The sequence below is a fragment of the Chiloscyllium plagiosum genome, unplaced genomic scaffold (genome assembly GCF_037043375.1).
Source record: "Chiloscyllium plagiosum isolate Xiang-an unplaced genomic scaffold, Cpla_swu_hap1 HiC_scaffold_4, whole genome shotgun sequence".
Taxonomy (NCBI): domain Eukaryota; kingdom Metazoa; phylum Chordata; class Chondrichthyes; order Orectolobiformes; family Hemiscylliidae; genus Chiloscyllium; species Chiloscyllium plagiosum.
This window is the reverse complement of record NW_028270142.1, coordinates 35,450,465-35,471,630: the sequence shown is the minus strand read 5'-3', so window position 1 is coordinate 35,471,630 and position 21,166 is coordinate 35,450,465. Positions and strand designations below refer to the sequence as shown.

Genomic DNA, 21,166 nt, shown 5'->3' with positions numbered 1-21,166 from the left:
GTTTGAGAAGACAGCCTGGAGTTCCTGTTCAATTGTGTTGGTTTCCTTTGCTAAAATTAGCTTGATGGGCACAAAACGATCACTGAATTTTACACCTATGCTTGCATTTAACACATCCTAACTTGAGTATTTATGTTCATTTGGTGTATTAGCTTTAAAAGCTTTGAAAGCCTTTCCCTATTGCAAAATAGGTCATGGCCCTAAGATGAATTAATCATCTTTGGGAGGTTCTGCTAATAATCCTTAGTTTTTAGCCTTCAATGAGGGTGCTTTTGGATGCATGGGCACCAAATTTCTGTTGTGTAATTTCTCTGTATATCTGATGAACAAAGTTTGCTAAAACTGTTTGATTCTTTTTAACCTTGACTCCTTGTCCCATACTGAATTTATTTTGGGTATCAAAAGTCTCTGGCAATTAATTTTTTCAATCTGTTTTAATCAAAGTATTTTCACTTCTGTTCATAAGTTTGCTTGAAAGGTTTATGTTCAAATGCTTCTTTTTCCCCTTTTATTTCTTTCCCCCCCCATTTCCCCCAGAATTTTCTTCCTATGTGTAGACCATTCCAATACAGAGATTGGATAACACAGCTGTTGCGTACCTTAGTGTCTCATGGTGTAAAGCTTGAAAGCATTGGACCATTCCCACTTCATTCCATCCTCAAACTTGCCATAAGGACCAGTAAGTAACTCTGTTTTTAATAAACCTGTTTCATTAAAGTTATTAATTGCAGGTGTTGGCCTTGTCTTAGTGGTGGCACTTCCACATATCACTTAGAAGATCATGGGTTCAACACTTTTGTAAAGAGATACAAACGTGATTTAGGTTGACATTTTGAGTGAAATTTCCGTAACCAGAGCAGAAATTACCCGGTTTGTCAGACTGTCTTTGGTTTAAAAAGGCCCGTTGTATGTTGTGGATAGGCAGGGCTGGGATTGAGTCAGGCATATTGATCCCAGAAGCAGACCATATTTGCCACTGAGGTTGGCGTTTTAAGAGCTGAGGCAGGCTGGTTAGAAGATCCAACTCCATCCTCTGCGCCTTCATCAATATTATCTTAGTAGCAGTTAGGTTTTCCATGCCTCACCCATCCACATTCTCCCTGTGCGAACTCCAGGCATTCTTTGCCTCTTTCATGTACTCCATCACCCTTCCATGCCCATTCAGATAGAATCCACTCAGTACAGAGTCAATTCACCTAAGTCTTGCAGTTGTTGACAAGCTGAGAAAAAGAACACTCATTGAGAAATCTTCTTTGAATACACACTGCTGCTCCTCCAACCTTCTTAAACATTCATCATGTCAGATAATTACAGCGTCAGTAACATAAACTTCAAACATTTCGCATTTCATAATCCTGTTGTTTGTGGAACTTTGTTGTGTGTAAATTAAATACTCACTTCGTCACTGAACTTCAAAATACATGTTGATTATGAAGTATTCCTGGAAGTCCTGAGGTCATTGAAAATGCTATGTAAATGCAATTTCTTCCCTTGTTTCAAATACAGTGAACTTTCCTGAGGTTGGACTTTCTTTTTAGTATTTACATTCTATAGTGTGCCTATTGCCTAGGCCTGTACCAGACCATTTATCTGAGATGATTTATGGATCACATGTCCATTTCATTGCTAATTACATTCAATATATACCGGTCTCCATCTCTGCTTCACTTAATCGGATGATGAATCCCTCATTCCTTTTTTTTTGGTTCCTTCCTATGTTTGACTATTCCATTGCTATTTTGGATGGCCTCCTATCTTTCACACTGAATAAACTTCAATGTATTAACTCTACAGCCCATATCCTTAAACTCACTTCTGTCTAGAACATAGAACATTACAGTGCAGTACAGGCCCTTCGGCCCTCGATGTTGCGCTGCCCTGTCATACTAATCTGAAGCCCATCCCACCTACACTATTCCATGTACGTCCATTTGCCTGTCCAATGACGACTTAAATGCACTTAAACTTGGCGAATCTACTACCGATGCAGGCAAAGCATTCCATACCCTTACTACTCTCTGAGTAAAGAAACTACCTCTGACATCTGTCTTATACCTATCTCCCCTCACTTTAAACTTGTGTCCCCTCGTGTTTACCGTCCCCATACTTGGAAAAAGGCTCTCCCTGTCCACCCTATCTAACCCTCTGATTATCTTGTATGTCTCTATTAAGTCACCTCTCAACCACCTTCTCTCTAACGAGAACAGCCTCAAGGCCCTCAGTCTTTCCTTGTAAGACATTCCTTCCATACCAGGCGACATCCTAGTAAATCTCCTCTGCACCCTTTCCAAAGCTTCCACATCCTTCTTATAATGCGGTGACCAGAACTGTACACAATACTCCAAGTGTGGCCGTACTAAAGCTTTGTACAGCTGCAGCATAACCTGGTTCCAGAACTCAATCCCTCTATTAATAAAGGCCAAAACACTGTATGCCTTCTTAACAACCCTGTCAATCTGGGTGGCAACTTTCAAGGATCTGTGTACATGGACACAGAGATCTCTCTGCTCATCTGCACTCCCAAGAATCCTACCATTAGCCCAGTACTTTGCATTCCGATTACTCTGGCCAAAGTGTATCACCTCATACTTGTCCACATTAAACTCCATTTGCCCCTCTCAGCCCAGCTCTGCATCCTATCTATGTCTCTCTGCAACCTACTACATCCTTCGTCACTATCCACAACTCCACCGACTTTAGTGTCGTCCGCCAATTTACTAACGCACCCTTCTAAGCCCTCATCCAGGTCATTTATAAAAATGACGAACAGCAGTGGACCCAACACCGACCCTTGCGGTACGCCACTAGTAACTGGAAACTAGTTCCCTCAACACACTTCCCCAGGAAAATATTGGCTCAGGGTCTATGTCATCAAATTCCTGATCAAGAGCTTGTATTCGAAATGTCAATTCTTCTGCTCCTTGAATGCTGGCTGACCTGTGCTTTTCCAGCACCACACTTTCAACTCAGGGTCTACGTCACCACAAGTTTAAAAGTTTTAAACCTTGCTTTTAAATGCTTTCCATAGTCTCTCCCTATCCTATCTCTATAACACCCTCTGGCACTTCACACAACCCAGACATCTGCATTCTTCCAATTCCAGCCTTTTGTGTATTCCAGCAATAGTGCCTGTGCCTTCTGCCATCTTCCTCTTTTATGATGCTTCTTGAAACTATCTCTTTTGCCAATTTTGGTGACATCTCCTGTGTGGCTTGGTATTTGATTATACTGATCCTCTGATGCACCTTGGGATGGTGCTTGGAGGCGCTATATAAATGCAATTTTTCCTTATACATTGCATGTGTTGATGTGATTAATGTAGCCTAAACTGAAAAATATGCGCTGTCGGTGAGAGACAACAAATGTGCAATTAGGTGGTGCCTTTTATTTCACATGTTAATTGACAGTCAAAGATGTGCTTTCAAAGCATAGTTAACAAATTTGTTTATTTTGCTTCTGTTTGAGCCGTTTCTTGTGGGTGTTAACTAATGAAGTTAGTATCGGTAGCATTTCGTCCAAGGAAGTAGCAACACAACAAGGACATATTTGCCAATGCAGCAAATATTCAGTAGACTGATCCCAGAAATTAGGAAAAGTTGAGCAGACTAAACCTGGAGTTGAAAAGAAGGAGAGATGTTCGAATTAAAAATCAGGAAATTCATTTGGGGCTTAACAGAGTAGCTGCAGAGAAAATGTTTCCTGTGGCTGGGGACTGACTTGGGTTACAGTCTCAGAATGAGGGCATCAGCCACGTAGGGCTGAGATGAGGATAACTTCCTTCAATCAAAGTATCTGAGTTTTTTTCTGTCCAGTGGAGCTGTGGATGATGATTGAAGGTTATGTTTAAGACAGAGGCTGGTAGCCTTTTTGGTTCAAAGCAAGTTAAGGGATACAAGGACAGTGTAGGAAGGTGGAGTCGAGGTAGAAAATTTGCCACACTTGTATTGAATGCCAGAGCAAATGGGAAGGGCAAAATCACCACCACCTGCACCTTTAATGTTTTTATGTCATATTGCAGATAAGATGATTAGAGAGATGAGATTGGATGCTCTGCTGCTGTGTGCACTAATCTATTTCTTACATTTTAGATGACAGGAAACTTCTTAAATGGATTTTCTCACAAAAACCATATCTACAGGATACAGTTAACCAACAGGATGACAATGGGCATTCCCTTCTACATGTTGTGGCTTCCTGGCAGAATGGGTTGGATGGATATACTCATAGGTGTAAGTGAACAGATGTTGCAGAATCAACACATTTTTCTACTCTTCTAATTCTTCTATCAGTTATCTCTGATACTGTGGCAGGTTGTGGTCCATACTCAACTCTCCGTTCAGATATTTATGGTGAAGGTCCTGTTTAAAATGGTATGACAACTCCTCTTGTGGTATGGAGGAAGCTATTACTGCTGCTGCCAAAAGGATGTTCAGGATTGCAGGGGTCTAGGCTCTCTGTGATTGCAGGGCAGAGGAGTATGGCTTTCAGTAACCATGTACACACATGTCCACATACCTCAGCCCCTATCCAGTCCGTCAATCAGACACATTGTCTTCAATTGAGTGGACTCCTCCTCCAGCTGACAAGGTGCCACAGGGTTTGACTTTTCAGGGCATGGTGCCTGGTGACAAAATCCCAGCACTGGCATGCCCTGCCCCAGAAATGGTCCTTATTTGGCCATTCGGGGGTGTAAGTTGGCAGCTGGACAGGAGGATCAACCACAGACTTTCTCATTCACAACTTAATTCAGTTGTGATGTGGAGGTGTCAGTGTTGGACAGGGGCGGACACAGTCAGAATTCGCACAACACCAGGTTATAGTCCAACAGGTTTGTTTGAAATCATAAGCTTTCGGAACGCTGTGTGACTTCTGACTTAATTCAGCTGGAGAGGAGGATCAATCGCAGACCTTCCCTCCCAGACTTAATTCTACGGGGGCGGGGGTGCAAAAAGCTTTTGGCGCACCACCACTCTTCCAAGAATCCTTCCTGCCACCATAAGGAGCAGAGGATTCTGACCTGAGATAGTCCTTCCCCTGACTATTTTTTGCTTGATAACAATCTGGCAAGATCACATTTTCTTCATAGTTGCCCTGACTGCACTTAATTTATTTTGTAATGCAGAATTTAAATTTTCCTCTGGTGCCCAGTGGTAGAAAGTAGATACTACATCAGTTTTGTGGGCGGCACGGTGGCACAGTGGTTAGCACTGCTGCCTCACAGCGCCTGAGACCCGGGTTCAATTCCCGCCTCAGGCGACTGACTGTGTGGAGTTTGCACGTTCTCCCCGTGTCTGCGTGGGTTTCCTCCGGGTGCTCCGGTTTCCTCCCACAGTCCAAAGATGTGCAGGTCAGGTGAATTGGCCATGCTAAATTGCCCGTAGTGTTAGGTAAGGGGTAAATGTAGGGGTATGGGTGGGTTGCGCTTCGGCAGGTCGGTGTGGACTTGTTGGGCCAAAGGGCCTGTTTCCACACTGTAATGTAATCTAATCTAATCTAATCTAGTTTTACTTTTAGTTTATGTAAATAAACTAGATTCTCCTCCCTGTCTCACTGAAATAAAGTTACCATTTCAACCAACAAATCCACTGTATTAAGACTTCAAATTCCAAAAGTAAAGTAAAACTGCAACATGGCAATGAAGCTAGTTTTACAATCATGTTCTGTTCCCAGCCAATCTAGAAAGATCCTCTGAAAATACCTTGGGTCCCTTTCTATAATATGTTCCATTATATTCATATAATTTATGATAACATAAGGCCTGTCTAGAAACCTGAAATTTCCACTTCAGTGAAAAACTGCTGTTGTCATGATGCTACAGAACTAATCTTCTGAAGAAAGCACATTTATATGAAACTTTAAGTTCTGAGGCAAAGTTTGCCCAAGAGGTGACTCAGTGTACCAAATTATCAGGCCGTTGTGGCTGGCTTCTTGAGTACTGTTGTAATGCGTTGGAGTCTTAGCCATCCTACCTTTGCATTCAGCTTTTTTATTCAGTTACCTTAAGATTAGTATTAGATCTGCTTTCTCCACTTTTTCAGGTAATACACAATTCCCCATTTACTTTCTACTTCCTCTGGCATTACATTTAAGTTTGTGTCTTCTCCTTGCCTGTTTTCTTCCAGCAGAGAGAGTTTCCCCTTATTGTGTCAAACACCATTATTATTTTGGATGTATTTTTTAAATCGCCCCTTGAACTTCTTTGTCCTAAGGAGAAAAGTCTTCCTTCCTTTAGACTTTCCATGGAATTGAAGTTTTCATCCTGCAAACTTCCTTTGAATTCCGGTGAAGGTGTCCAACCTGATTTTAAAAATTAGCTTATTGTTGTTTAAGTAAGGCGTTTAGGAATGTTTGAGTAGGCATCTCAATGTTTTTATCTGAAGAGCAAACCTTGGAGTTTAATCTACACTTTTGACAGGAAAAATACACCATTTGCTCTTTATAATAAATAAATTAATTGGTTTGATGCATCAGAATTTTATTACTTCAACACCATTAAAACAGAAATATATCTTTAAAGGATTCTATGATATGGAACTGACAATTAAAGTCAGTTTTTATTGTGAGAATGATTGGGGTGAGTTAAGCAATGAGAAAAACTGCTAATTAACTTCCTGTGCCCCAAATGAGTTTCAGTACAATACTTCTGAATGTATCCCTTCTGGCTGGATCTAACTCTAATATTGATTGTACTGTCCTACCTGATGAATCTCCAGTGCATTGTGCACATACACTGCCTTTTATGACTAGCTTTCCAAATGATATCCAGTATGCTCTAATGAGAGGGTGAATACAGTGGGAACATTTCCTCTTGTGGGAAAGTGCAAATTAGAGGCCATTAATATGATAGTCACCAAGAACTTCAGTTGATAATTCTGAAGAAACTCCTTTGTTTGAACAATGAAGAGAATATGGAACTCACTATCATAAGGAGCAGATGAAATTTTGAATATTGATGCATGAAAGGGGAAGCTCAGTAATTTTATGAAGGAGAACAGAATAGAGAGAGATAAACAATTATAGATTTAAATGAGGAAAGATGGGAGGAGGCTGAAATAGAACATAAATATTTGCGTGGGCTGAATGCTTTGTATCTGTATTTTATTTCCTACACATTGCCCTTTGATCTCTCAGTTCAAATCAAGTCCTTGCAGTTGGGTTTAAAATCTTGTGTTGGTTATTGAAGAAATTTTCTGTGAGGTTCTGTGTAAACTGATCTTGGCCAGTGTCCCAATAAGCATTGGCCTACAGCAATTGCCTCTGACTTGGCACTTGTTAGGAGTATCAATAGGAGGTCACTGTGGAGTTTTTTTAAAATTGAAAATTTATCTCTTGACTTTTCTTCTGAGCTGGGTGCTGAGGTAAGTTGTTATAGCAAAACAGAAAGAGCTTTTATCTGGAGTGCAATGTGTCAACCTGGCTGAGGATATGCAGATCTGAAATATGCAGATTCTGTTCTCCAGAACTAATTTTGCATGTCAAAAACTCTGGGTACTCAGTGGAATTACTTTTGTCAGGTGTGATTTAAAGGATTTTGTAGTTTGGAGTTGATGTAATATTCCTTTATCCTGTCAGGTGCAGCTTTCAGAACCCAGAGGCAATATTTCAGAAATGCTCACTGTTTCCAATCTCTTGTTGTTTTCATCATAGTTCAGACTGAAGATGTGCGTTATCTCCTACAATTAGGAGCTGATCTCAATATTCATGATAATAGGAACAAGGTTCCAATTTACTACCTGAAGAAACTCAAAAACTTTAAAGCAGTTGATTTCATCAATAAACATTATTCAGCAATGGAGACAGATGCAGCATCCCAAGGTACAAAATTGTTAAATACCTCATCTCTTCCACACAAATTACTTGTAAGCGCAATTTGGAATTTCCAATCCTTTACGAAAAATTATATTTGTGTAGAATCAGCAAACCAGATGGAGGAGGGTAAATCTGCTTGTGCTGCTGTTACATTTGAAGAGGCTGTTGAGCAGTTTGTACAATTCTGCAACTCAGAAAGAGAGGAATCTTGTAAAAACTTGATGGCCCAAACCCAAGTCCAGGTTTTTCTACAACAGCTGTCTACCATGACAGGTAGGACTTCCTTTTTAAATATAAACTAAGCATGATATTAAACAAACTAAACTGAATTACAATTTTTTTAATCTAATATTTAAACTTTGTGACTGTGGGAAATCCAGAACCTATAGCAACTAGGATAAGCAGATTAAATTCTCTTGCTCTGTTATTTCACACTTGAGGTCATTTTCTCTTCCATGTTTTATAAAATATTGGTGGCTGAACCTATGATTATTTACTGTTTTTATCTGGCAAGAATTTTGATGTCAAGAAACTTCATGAGTGAGTTCCCAGTGATCTGGCCCTATCTTTTGTAATTGTGAAATTCTGGACCTGCTGGCAAGAATATGGGATTGGAATGTTCACAGACCTGCTAAAAATCCATTCATGTGATGGCAGAAGTTTTAATATCGTGCTGCTGTAGAACCTACTGATAATTCAAGTAAACCTTTTTTTTGTAGCTAACGGAATTTTTTTTTATTCCTGAATTATAAGATTGGCTTGCAAGGTCAGCACTTATTGCCCCATCTCTATTTGCTCATGAGAAGGCGGTGGTGAGCTGCTTTCTTCAACTGCCACATTCCATGTGGTGCAGGTATATCATAGCACTTATAGGGAGGGAATTCCAAGATTTTGACCCAGCAACAGTGAAGGAATGATGGCACAATTCCATGTCAAGATGGCGTGTTATTTGGAGGAGAACTTACTAGAGTTGCTGTTTCCAAGTGTCTGCTGCCTTAAGTGATAAGCGTTCATGGGTTTGGAAGTTGCTGTTAACAGCGACTTCATCATGAGTTGGCTGAAGTGTATCATGTAGATGGTATGCACCACTGTCACTGTACATCGATGGTGGAGAGAGTCTGTTTTTAAGGCAAACAGATAAATGTAATTCTTTAAAAGCATCTGTACAAGTGAGCAAACTAACCCATTTATTGTAGTATCAATCATTAAATAGTAATAGATCCAGTCATGCAGAAAGTAAGATTTATTAACTGTGATATTTAAATAAGTAGAGCTGGGAAGAATCTTATTCAAATCAACAGAGCAGAACCTAGTTGGATATACTCTGGCTGTTGGATTTAACTATATGGTATAATGGAAGTATTGTGCTGATGAGTCTATTGATCTCAGCCTTACTGTCCTTATCAACAGAGCATTCACAGCCCTCAGAGTTTGGGTCCAAAGATACACTGAACACTTGAATAAAACCAAATTCAGCTCATCTCTATCCTAAATGGTTAACCCCTTTTTCCTGAGACAGTGCCCCTTCTTCTAGACTCCCATACAAGGGGAACAACCAATCTGTACCTACCCTGCCAAAAACACTCAGAACATCCAATATTTCAAATAGATTATGTCTCATTGACCTAAATTCCAGAAAACATTTCCATTTTATTCACCTCCCAACTACTATGGAACTGACACTTTGCCTAATGTATTTTGATCTTTATTATTTTGCGATAGCTGCATTTTGTTTCTTATTTCCAGAAGAATAGCCTTTATGTTGTTTTGCAGAAATTAACCCGGCCATTTTACAGAATGTTGAGTGCAAGGTTGCAAGCAGCTTAATCAAAGAGCTTCTTCGCCGTCATAAGTGGCATGATACTTTGCTGTTACTGACTGGGTGTTGCAATGAAAAGCAAAGCAAACAGCCAGTTCTGAAATGTGACCTCTCTGATCTGGATCTTTGCACTGTCACTTGTAATCTTGACCAACAAGAGAACAGAGAATGGCTTCTGCAGAATTTAATGGACTATGGAGGTAGGTTAAGCTGCAGACATATTTTTATTCTATGGCTTTCTGCATTACAACTTTGATAAATATTCAAAGTTATTAGTTGATTATAAAATGAATTGAACATCCTGACATCATAAAAGAGCCAATATAAACCTAAGTGTCTTTCCTTTCTAACTTTTCCACTGCATTTACTGATCCAGTCTTGCATTTGTTTTTGCAGCTTCTCCCTGTGGAGTTAGCACTAAAGAAAGTCCAATATGCCTGTCTTTGAAAAAAGAGGATTTTGTACTTGTGCATCTGTTTTTGATCAATGGAGCGAAACCACAGGATCTTTCACTCACTCCAGGCGACACACCTCTGCATGCAGCAGTTTGTATTGTTCTCGACAAGAAAGGTCTCACTGCCAATGCTAACTTATCATTAAGTCTACTTCACAAGAATTATGAAAACAAACTTTTCATCACTTCTGATAAAATGCAGAAATACATTTAAAGGAATTTAAACCACATTGTGTTTGACAAAGTACCAAATGACACATTGGTAAAGCAAATTGAGGTTCATGCAGGCTTAAAGACAGAAAACACCTGAGGTGCAGTGAATAGTTATTTTTAAAATTATAAGATTATGGATAGTGATGTTCTCCAAGGGTCAACGTTAAGATCCCTGCCTCTATCTTACATATAAACGAGTTGGATAAGTTCTGAGTAAAGTTTTGCAAGTGTGTACTAAGAATGGTATACATTGAGTACTAATGACATTGATCATGCTGCCCATAAAGGTAGTGGAAGCAGAGACAGTCAGTAATTTCAGATGGAAGTTGGACAGGTACTTATGAAGAAAATAGTAGTGCTTACAGGCAGAGCGCTGAGGAATAGGGCTGATTGAATTGGTAAACAGGGAACCAGCACAGATTCGAGTGTTCGAGTGGCCTCGTTCAGTGCTATAATGATTCTGTTACCTGAACACAGATGTTTTGAAAACGTCAGAATTGCCTTCTTGCTATCTATCAAAAAATTCTACAGTTAAATTATTGTGTATGTTTAAACGTTTGCAGTGATAATATTTAGTTTCTTGCTTGATTTTTCAATTCAGAATTGACTAGAATTGCATTTACTGCCCTCTACATCTAAACACTCATGTCCCTGAAATTCGGTTGCAGAGTTACTCTGGTGGAGATCATGCTGAATCTCTGCCATTTTTCTCAAGGTTCTGCTGGTCTAGCCTAAACTACCAAATAAAATCCTCTGGAACCTTATATTTGTACTTCCATTGGAGAAATTCTTTGATTTAAAGAGATGTAAAAATGGTCCCTGAACATTTTCCCAGAGCGAAAATCCAGCAATATTTCAAAATGAATTAACTGATTATACTAGACCTCCACTTTTTTGAAGTATGCAAGACATGTCAGATGTTGGTGTGTTATTGCATGCTTTGATTGCTTTCCAATATCTGGGATTTTACTCCTGTTCTTACCTCTTCTCCTCCCTCTCAGAGCCATGCTGGAGTTCTCATTATCTTTCCCTTCTGCCCTCTGTATTCAATGATTATTTTCCACCATTTTTGCTGATGCCACAGTGATATAACTATCAAACATACCTTCCCCCTGACCTGCTCTTTTAGCATTCTGTGGAGTCCATTCCTTTCATAATATCTCAAGAGGGTTGGAATATAAAAGCAGAGATGTACTACTAAGACTTTATAAAGCTCTGGTTAGGCCCCATTTGGAGTACTGTGTCCAGTTTTGGTCCCCACACCTCAGGAAGGACATACTGGCACTGGAACGTGTCCAGCGGAGATTCACACGGATGATCCCTGGAATGACAGGTCTAACATATGAGGAACGGCTGAGGATACTGGGATTGTATTCGTTGGAGTTTAGAAGATTAAGGGGAGACTTAATAGAGACGTACAAAATAATACATGGCTTGGAAAAGGTGGATGCTAGGAAATTGTTTCAGTTAAACGAGGAGACTAGGACCCGTGGACACAGCCTTAGAATTAGAGGGGGTCATTTCAGAACAGAAATGCGGAGGCATTTCTTCAGCCAGAGAGTGGTGGGCCTGTGGAATTCATTGCCACGGAGTGCAGTGGAAGCCGGGACGCTAAATGTCTTCAAGGCCGAGATTGATAGATTCTTGTTGTCTCGAGGAATTAAGGGCTACGGGGAGAACGCTGGTAAGTGGAGCTGAAATGCGCATCAGCCATGATTGAATGGCGGAGTGGACTTGATGGGCCGAATGGCCTTACTTCCACTCCTATGTCTTATGGTCTTATGGTCTTATAATACCCTAGTCTACTCCCAGACATCACCAGCAGACCTAATGCACTTCCTAGTACACTTTTCTCTGCAACTGAAGTTGTAGCACCCGATTTTTTACCTCCTGCCTTCTCACTGTCCAAGGTCTCAACACTCCTTCTGAGTAATATAGTGATTTGTTCCTACCTCTTTCGATTTAATGTATTGTAACTTCCATACAGAAATGCAGATTGGTGAGCTGTTTGCAGAACACATTGTTCAGTTTATAAGCACAACCCTAAGCTTCTGGTTGCTTGTCATTTTAATCCTCTAACTTCCTCTCAAGCTAACCTTCTGTCCATAGCCTGCTACAGTACTCCAGTGAATCTGAGCATAGCTCAAGGAGTAACATTATATCTTTCACTTAAGCACTCTACAGCTTTCCGGAGTACACATTGAGTTCAATAACTTTCAATCATAACTACTGCTTCCATCATCTTCTGTTTTTTCTTTCATTTTGCTGTGTTAGACATGATCCCTTCATGTCACATTCAGATGGTTTTATGCTGCAATTCATGTCTTATTTGTGCACAGCGTTTATTCCCGATATCCGTTACAATTTTCTTTGAACGCCGTGAGCTGTTTTGTTATTTAATCACCTGAGGTCTTAACCCTGTCACAGAACTTCTCATCTGTTCTTTTTGACACCAGCTCTCTTGCACCGGTTTACTGACTCCTTCATTTCCATTTGTCTTTTGTTCTGATGACTTGAAATGTTAACTCTGTATTTCTCTGCACAGCTACTGTCTGACTTACTGAGTATTTCCAGCATTCTCTGTTTTTATTTCAGACATCCAACATCTGGGGAATTTACCTTTTGTGTAGAAAGGGCCGAACTTGGTTCACACCACAAAAGCGTGACTATATTCAGAAAAATTCATTTTCCTACTATGCATTTAATAAGATATTTCAAATCTTGTTTCTGGGGAATTTTTCATCACAGTCCCAGGACACATTTAATCCTTGAATTTATATAAAGAAAGACTGAACATTAAATCAAAAAAGTAACTCGGGGAAATTGTTCATGGCATTACCTTCCCTATCAGCTCACTAGATTCCTGCTTTCAACCAGAAATTGATGTATTACTTCACCATATTCTTGTTGAATCTCTTTAAAAACAGTATGGGAAAGTTTACCCCCTCCCATTCACAACCACCCTGCCCACTCTTCCATAAATTGTTTGTGGTATAAGTCGTAGCACTGTCTGGAAGAAATAGGAAGGATGTTAACTTTTCAGGACAAGGCTGACCCAACCCTGACAGATTACTGCTCATCCATATGAAGCAAAGCTGTACTGCCATTGTCAGACTTTTTGTAGGTTGTAGATTCTCCAATATAAGCAGGATAGAAGTTCTAACAAGTTCCTGTGACTGTTGCTACGATTAAGTGTTTACTGTTATGAGAAGTGATGATAAGAAGTCAAGGACTTTTTTTCTGGAACTGGTAACTTGGAAGAAGTCTTCAAGATTATTTTAAAAATCACAATGAACTAAATAGTGTTGGATTTCATGGGCTGGTTAATGAAATTTCAATTGAATGTCAAAACTTTAAGATCGATCACAAGAAGTATTAAATGGAAAGGATAATCCCTTTACACAGAGGATATTTAGAATATTGAATTCTTGCCACAGTGCAATGTTGAAGTGGAGTCCAGAAATGCTAAGAAAAGAGAATTAAATAATTACTTTAAATTGACAATCCTTAAAAGTGTACGGACTGTGAACAGGAATGAGTTCAGAGTACTTGGGAGTGAATAATATCGGTGCAGACCTTTTTGCAGACCATCTTATGCTATAATGTGATGTATATTGATGCATTCTGCATTGTTAAATATTAAATTATCTTTGTTATCTTTTTCTTTTCTGCTTGCAGATGAGATTGGTTTGCATATATTGAAATATCTGTTGGAAAAGTATAGCTCTGATGCAGCTCATTATCCATATCTAAATCCCAGCTGTCAGGATAGCAATGGAAATACCTTGCTGCACATTATATTTCATAAACCTTACTCTAAAAATCATGAAGAAATAATGGATCTTCTAAGCAAGTTTGAAATCAATAGCAAGATAAAAAACAAGGAAGGGAAACAATGTCTGTACAAAATCAAAAAAGATGACCCACGTTTCATCCTGTGGAATAAAGCAATATTAAAAAATCGAAAGAAGAGAGAACAAAATGACCAGAGCCAGAAGTCACGAACTTCAAGAAATGTGAAGAATGCAATGGGCAGAAAGCGACCTTCTCAGCAAAAGGTCGAGAAGTCGGAGAGTTCACAATCTGATGGACAAACACCAATGAACGGTCCTTTTGAAGCAACTTTTAAAGTGGAATTAGGACATCCACTGAAATCAAGGGATGAACCAAGCATTGCTTTGACTGTGGAAGAAGTCCTAGTGAATGAAATTAGAAAAATGATTCAAGAGTTTAATGTGGTTGAGATACCAATAGAAGCAAGCTCTTCCAAACTACCCACTTCTGATACATTTCTCAATGATTCAGCTCAGACTTTGGAATCGACAACTTCAGCTTTCAAAACTCATCCTTCACAAAACACTGACAATACTGAAGTTGTGATGTTAAATGAGACCACAGAGCATTCAAACTGTTCTGTGCAGCAAGATCCAGGCCCTGAAGAAGTGACCGATTTGCAAGACCTGGATTTTGACAATATGACATGGGAGATTGAATGTACATCAGAGTTATTGAAAAAGCTCAGTTGCAGAGATGTACCTCAGCAGATGAAAACAAAAATTGTAAAGGTCATTCAGCAACTTGGAAATGGAGAATGGACTCAGAGCCTCCAAAAGCCACTCAAACATCTGAACAGCCCCATCAAGCTTTACGAAGCTAAACTTGACAAAGGAGCAAGAATGCTTTGGGAACTCGCAGTGGATTTTTCACCTCGTTGCAGTGAAAAGCCAGAAAAAATTTTTGAATCTGAGCTTTCTTCTCATCCTCAAGAGAGAGTCACAGGAAGGGTGTATAGTGAGATCATTCGAATCTGGGATATCATTCTAGACCACAATAAACTCAACCGAGCATTGGATATGATCCGCAGTTCGTATGACCGTGGACAAAACTGCATCCTCCGCAAGAAACTTAAAGGAATAAACAAAGCTGTGCTTACTTCAAATTTAAATGTCCAAAAAAGAATCCCATTATTCTTTGTAGAATGTATCGATTGGAAAGAACCAAAGGAAAAAGTACCTGAATACTTCCCACCTGCTAGTGCAGTGGAAACAGAGTACAATATAATGAAATTTCATAGCTTTAGCACCAATATGGCTCTTAATATCCTTACTAATCTGGAGAAAAGAGTTGAATACCCTTTTAGAGTTGGCGAGTTGGAGTATGCAATAATTGACCTTGTCCCGAAACCATTACAGGCAATCATTCTGATTGGCCGAAGTGGAACAGGGAAGACTACTTGCTGCCTCTACAGACTTTGGAAACACTTCCAACTTTACTGGGAGAAAACACAAATTGGAAATCCCTGGTTGGTGCGACAGGTATGGCATAAGTGGAAAACAGGGGTGATGGATGACGACGATAAAGAATCAGCAATGATAGATGATGGAACAGGTTCCTGTGATTATGTAAATGGCAAGGAGGATTTTGAATCCGTGGTCCAAAGCTGCGATTCGGATCTGCATGGAATGCCATTTGATGGCTGTGGCAGTGAATTGACAAATGACCATGAAGGTATGCAAGTGAGTCCAGATGATGCTGATAAACTTGAACACTTTCATCAAATCTTTGTTACCAAAAACCATGTGTTGTGCCAGGAAGTCTTGAAAAACTTTATAGAGCTTAGCAAGTCTACCAAAGCTACGAGCCACTTCAGACCTGTGGAAGCTACTATTTACAGACTTCAGGACATTAAGGATGAGAACTTTCCCCTGTTCGTAACCTCCAAGCAATTGCTGCTGTTAATTGACGCGTCCTTACCAGACCCTTTTTTCCCTCGAAATGAAGACGGCAGTCTGAAACGGACAATTGTGGGTTGGTCTGTTCAAGAAGATATGTCAATACCAGATTTAGGTGACGAGGATGAAGAAGAGGAGAATGAAGGAGACTTTTTGGATGATGAAAGTAGGGTTGCAGAGAGTCATACCAAAGAATCTGATCCCCGCATCTTTGTGACTTATGAGGTATTTGCAAGGGATCTTTGGCCTAAAATGGTAAAAGGCAAATCTCACTTTAATCCAGCTTTAGTGTGGAAAGAGATCAAATCCTTTTTGAAGGGTTCTATTGAAGCTTTAAATAGTCCTCAAGGTTGCCTTACAGAAGAACAATACATTAAACTGGGAAAGAAGAGGGCACCAAATTTCCAGGAAGACAGATCTGAAATCTACCATTTCTTCTGCTTATACCAGCAGATAAAATCACAGTTTAGATACTTTGATGAGGAGGATGTGTTGTACAGCATATCACTGAGATTATCCAAATCAGCTGTACTGCCGTGGTCTATTCATGAACTTTATGGGGATGAAATACAGGACTTTACCCAAGCAGAGCTTGCCACCCTCATGAAAAGCATCAGTGACCCAAATTCCATGTTCCTTACTGGTGACACAGCTCAAAGCATAATGAAGGGGGTTGCTTTCCGCTTCAGTGACCTGCGTTCCCTGTTTTATTATGCCCACGATTCCAATCAAAATGAAAAGAAACAATGCAACGTAGCTGTGCCGAGCAGAATTTACCAACTTCATCAGAACTACCGATCGCATTCAGGTATTTCCTTCAGTCTGTTGTTTGATTAAATTAATTAACTGCAAATAAGCATATAAAATCTTTGTTTATTAAAAAAAGGCGAGAATTTTACAAATATTTTTGCCGTTTTAATTGGCAACTTCGTAACCAAATTCCTTCACGTTTAGAATTATTCTGGCCCTTCTTTCCTGAAAGTTTTAGGTCTTGCTTAGGTTTTTTGGCATCAAACTACCTGCCAAGCTACAAACTGGTTTCACCTTGTATCTGTGACTAACATACCTGTCTATATCTCGGATTCTGAGTTGTTTTAATTGACGCTTTACCATGACCAAATGCTTCCAGAGTTGACGGATGATTGCTTTTGAACATTTTGCATTTTCACATTTTGCCAGCAGTATTTCACTTCATTGTTGAGTGTATAATTCCCATTTCCTGTACCTGTATGCATTGTTCACATTTACACTCAAATCTATCTGCCACAACTCATTCATCTGCATAATTGATCTAATCCTCTGGTTTTAAATCTTATTCGAGAGACTTAAGCTGATAACGCAGGCTGATGGTTCTCAACTTAGTCCTGAAGGAGTGCTGAAATGTTGAAGATGTTGTCATTCAGCTAAGATGTGAAGCTAAGCTTTGCCTGTTACCACGATTAAACATAAAAGGTCCTATGAAGGTATTTTTAAACAAAACCATGGATGTGGTTCATAATGTTTATCTCACTGAACCTCTCCAAATCAGAATGTCTAATCAGCACACTCCGAACAAGTTGTGGAGTCCTGCTATGTCCAAATTCTCTTGATCTGTTCAACCTCCATTGTAATGATTATAAATCAAAAGTATTACCCAGATATGCTTTCAAATGTTTTCAGTTGCTGTACTGGGATTTGAACTCACCTATCACCAAAGAATGCACAAAAGGATTAAATATATCATGCAAATATGAAATGTGAGATAACATCAACAAAGTATATGTTGGTGACTTTTTTTTCTTAGTCGTTAAAGATAGATTTAGACCCATTTGCAGTCTCCTAACCATTTGTGGCAAACATATTTTACAGAATTTCACAGAAGCCCTACAGTGTGGAAACAGGCCACTTGGCCCAACAGGTCCACTCTGACCCTCCGAAGTGTAACCCACCATTCCTTTACCCTATTATTCTACATGATTCCTAACTAATGCATCTAACCTAAACATCCTGTACGCTGTGGGCAATTTAGGATGGCCATTTCATTTAACCTTTGGACGGTGGGAAGAAACTGCTGCACCCAGAGTTAACCCACGCAGACACTGGGAAAATGCGCAGACTCCACACAGTCACCCGAGGCTGGATTCGAAACCCGGCCCCTGTTACCGTGAGGTAGCAGTGCTAACCACTGAGCTACCATGCTGCCTATTAGACAGCATTATTTTAGATGTTGACAAACTGAATATAACATTTTTAATTTTTGGTGTGATTTCTGTTGTTTCATGTAAGTTTCTTGTGTATGTTTAGGAATTTTGAATTTGGCTTCCGGTGTAGTGGATCTTCTTCAGTACTATTTTCCAGAGTCCTTTGATCGCTTACCGAGAGACTCTGGCCTCTTTGATGGACCGAAACCTTCCCTTCTAGAGTCCTGTAGTGTCAGTGACTTGGCTATTTTGCTTAGGGGAAACAAGCGGAAATCCCAGCCAATAGAATTTGGTGCTCATCAGGTTTGTATTTATACATTTAATGCTATCACGCATATTTTAATTAGGAAATTCATTTGATGTGTTCTGTGTGTAAATGAACTGTTTAGACCATGAACAAAATTATAGAACACATAGAAGGAAAAATTGGGATCAGAAATTGAAATAGCAAGATATTTTTAGGTTCCTTTGGGCAGAGACAGAAAATCATAGGGAGAACTGACATGATTTCCAACAGTAATGTTGCAGAGTAACTGTACTCAGCACCAGTCAGAAGAGCTAGGAATGAGAAAATTCAATTATGAAACTGGATTGGAAAAGTTAGGACAACCTTCCAAAAGGAGATTAAGAGCTTTGATAGAGGTATTCAAAATCGTGAGAGGTCTGTACAGAGTAGAAAGAAACTGAGGGGACACAAATTTATGAAGGCTGGTCTGGAGAACTCCAGTTTTCTGGCATTGCTCGTGATCTCAGTCTGAGATGGAATCCAATGGTACTGCAGAGTCCCTGATACTAAAGTACTTTCAGTACTTTGCCTCACATTCCATTTTGCAGAAAACCATCCTCCAGGTGGCTGTGTCACATGATTCCCCATCACCTGAAACAACTGTCTCACACTAAACCAGTTATTTTCCACTTGTCTTCAGTTGCCCGTTGTCATGTCCAATTAACCCTTAATGATCTGATTTGAAGGTATCATTTTTAATCCTCCCACTACACCTTTAACTGGATATTCCACCAGGAGCTCTTCTCAATACATATAAGAGTTAATAGTGGAGATAGGTCAATCTCTGGAAACCCATTTGTCTTCAGGGCAACCTCCATTATCCAAACGACACAGGCAGGGAGAATTTTGTTCAGATAAATGATCATTCGGATAACTGATCACACTCCCTTCCACCCCCGCTACAAGGTGCCTTCTCCCTTTAGCATGTCACTCGCACATTCCCACCAGGGCCTCTGTGCATTTGCGGGCTGTCGGCGACAATTTACAGATCAGGCTGTCTGTCGGGGTGCCTGGCATCGATCGGTGATCGGTGGCTTGCGGGCAAGGTATGTTGCAAGGAAGGGCAGGAGGGACAAACTGTTTCCAAGGTCCCCAATGCTCCACAGTCATGGGCGGGCCAGGCAGTTGTCACTTAAGCCAGTGTGGCCCCTGTCACCATGACTCCTCGCAAACGTTCTCTCGCAATCTCTCCACCACGTCCTCTCATGAGCTCTCCTCCCAGTCGATGAGCAAACAGTGTGCCCGAATGGGACCTTGAGATCTTGTTCGGATAATCCAAAATTTGGATAATTGATGTTCGGATGATTGAGGTTGCACTGTATATAGATGACCGTTAACTCCTATAATTCTCTTTGGCTTCAAAGGCCATGTCACCTTTAGTTTGGATGGTTATCTTTCCCTGGACACTAAGGATTCTGTTATGTTTTTTTTTCCATTATCTTGATCTAACTGATTTATTGTTGAATACGCGCCATCCTGAAATGGAACAATATTATCATTCCTTGACCATCACTGGATCAAAATCCTGAAACAGCACCCAGAGAATGAATTAAGAACAAAACTAAGCCAACTCCATTTCTTTCTTTGTCATATAAGTGAGCATTGCAAGATGATCTACATTGAAGTTGCGTCATCATTGACATAGATCTTGTTAAATTGAATCACCGTCCTTAACTTTACTACACCATACCTTTTTAGGTTATTCTGGTCACGAATGAAAAGGCAAAGGAAGCAATTCCAGAAGAACTTAACCTGGCCCTGGTTTTGACAATTTATGAATCCAAAGGTTTGGAATTCGATGATGTCCTCCTCTACAATTTCTTCACTGATTCTGAGGTAACTGCTCAGAAATGGAACAGGCTTTAATTTAAGAGGGAGGGGGATCTCTTTATTAGGATGGGGGTAGATAACTTCTGTTGTTTTAATTGCCTCCATCCAGCTGCCAATCTAGTGGTTTAAGGCCGGTGTGGTCAGTAAAAAAAATCTTGCCTGAATGGAACCAACCTGGAAAGCAGAGAATGTAGGATTAGATTGGGAAGTGAGGAGAATATAAAATGAATTTTAACAATATTTTTGAGTGCTTTAATTGAAAATTCCTTTTGAAGAACGTGCTGTGTTTGACACTTTTCAGGCTGATAAAGAATGGAGGGTCATCTCCACATTTCAACCTTCACCTCAGTCAAAAGAAAAATATGGGCCAATACTGGAACAATCAATGGATGACATTGCTGCACAAAGCAGACCTCTTGAATTCAATATGGAACTGCACAAGGTAAAACTCTATTCTCATACAATGCAGTAAAATAGTTTACTTTAAAAAATAAATTTGTGGGATGAATGCATTGCTGGCAAGCGTAAACTTGATTGGCAATCCCTCAGTGCCTTTATGAATGCAGTGGTGAGTCGCTGCCTTAAACCATTGCAGTCCTTGTGCTGCAAGTGCACTCTGTGCTGTTCGAAAGGGTTTTGTTCCAGCAGCACTGAAGATACAGTGATATAGTTCCGAATCAGGATGCTGTGTGGCTTGGAGGGTATTATGGACCAGGCGAAACCCCTCAAAATACTTCAAGCAAGTAGCCCAGATCCTAACTTTGCTAGTTGTTTTTAACAGGTGTAAAGTGGTTATTCCAGGAGAAATACTGCTGGTCAAACCACTTAGTTTTAAACAAAACA

General features: G+C 39.9%; 1 protein-coding gene across 4 annotated transcripts in view; it reads left to right on the top strand.

The window, feature by feature from the left end:
* Positions 1 to 21,166, top strand: part of LOC122549292 (TPR and ankyrin repeat-containing protein 1-like) — an 86,367-nt gene that overhangs the window by 37,463 nt on the left and 27,738 nt on the right. For all 4 annotated transcript variants that reach the window (XM_043688833.2, XM_043688834.2, XM_043688832.2 and 1 more), the window contains 10 exons: positions 538 to 679; positions 4,089 to 4,229; positions 7,648 to 7,815; positions 7,912 to 8,082; positions 9,583 to 9,828; positions 10,025 to 10,198; positions 13,974 to 16,835; positions 18,311 to 18,510; positions 20,192 to 20,329; positions 20,625 to 20,765. In XM_043688833.2, coding sequence (XP_043544768.2) covers positions 538 to 679; positions 4,089 to 4,229; positions 7,648 to 7,815; positions 7,912 to 8,082; positions 9,583 to 9,828; positions 10,025 to 10,198; positions 13,974 to 16,835; positions 18,311 to 18,510; positions 20,192 to 20,329; positions 20,625 to 20,765 — 4,383 coding nt within the window. The remainder of the gene's footprint in view (positions 1 to 537; positions 680 to 4,088; positions 4,230 to 7,647; positions 7,816 to 7,911; positions 8,083 to 9,582; positions 9,829 to 10,024; positions 10,199 to 13,973; positions 16,836 to 18,310; positions 18,511 to 20,191; positions 20,330 to 20,624; positions 20,766 to 21,166) is intronic.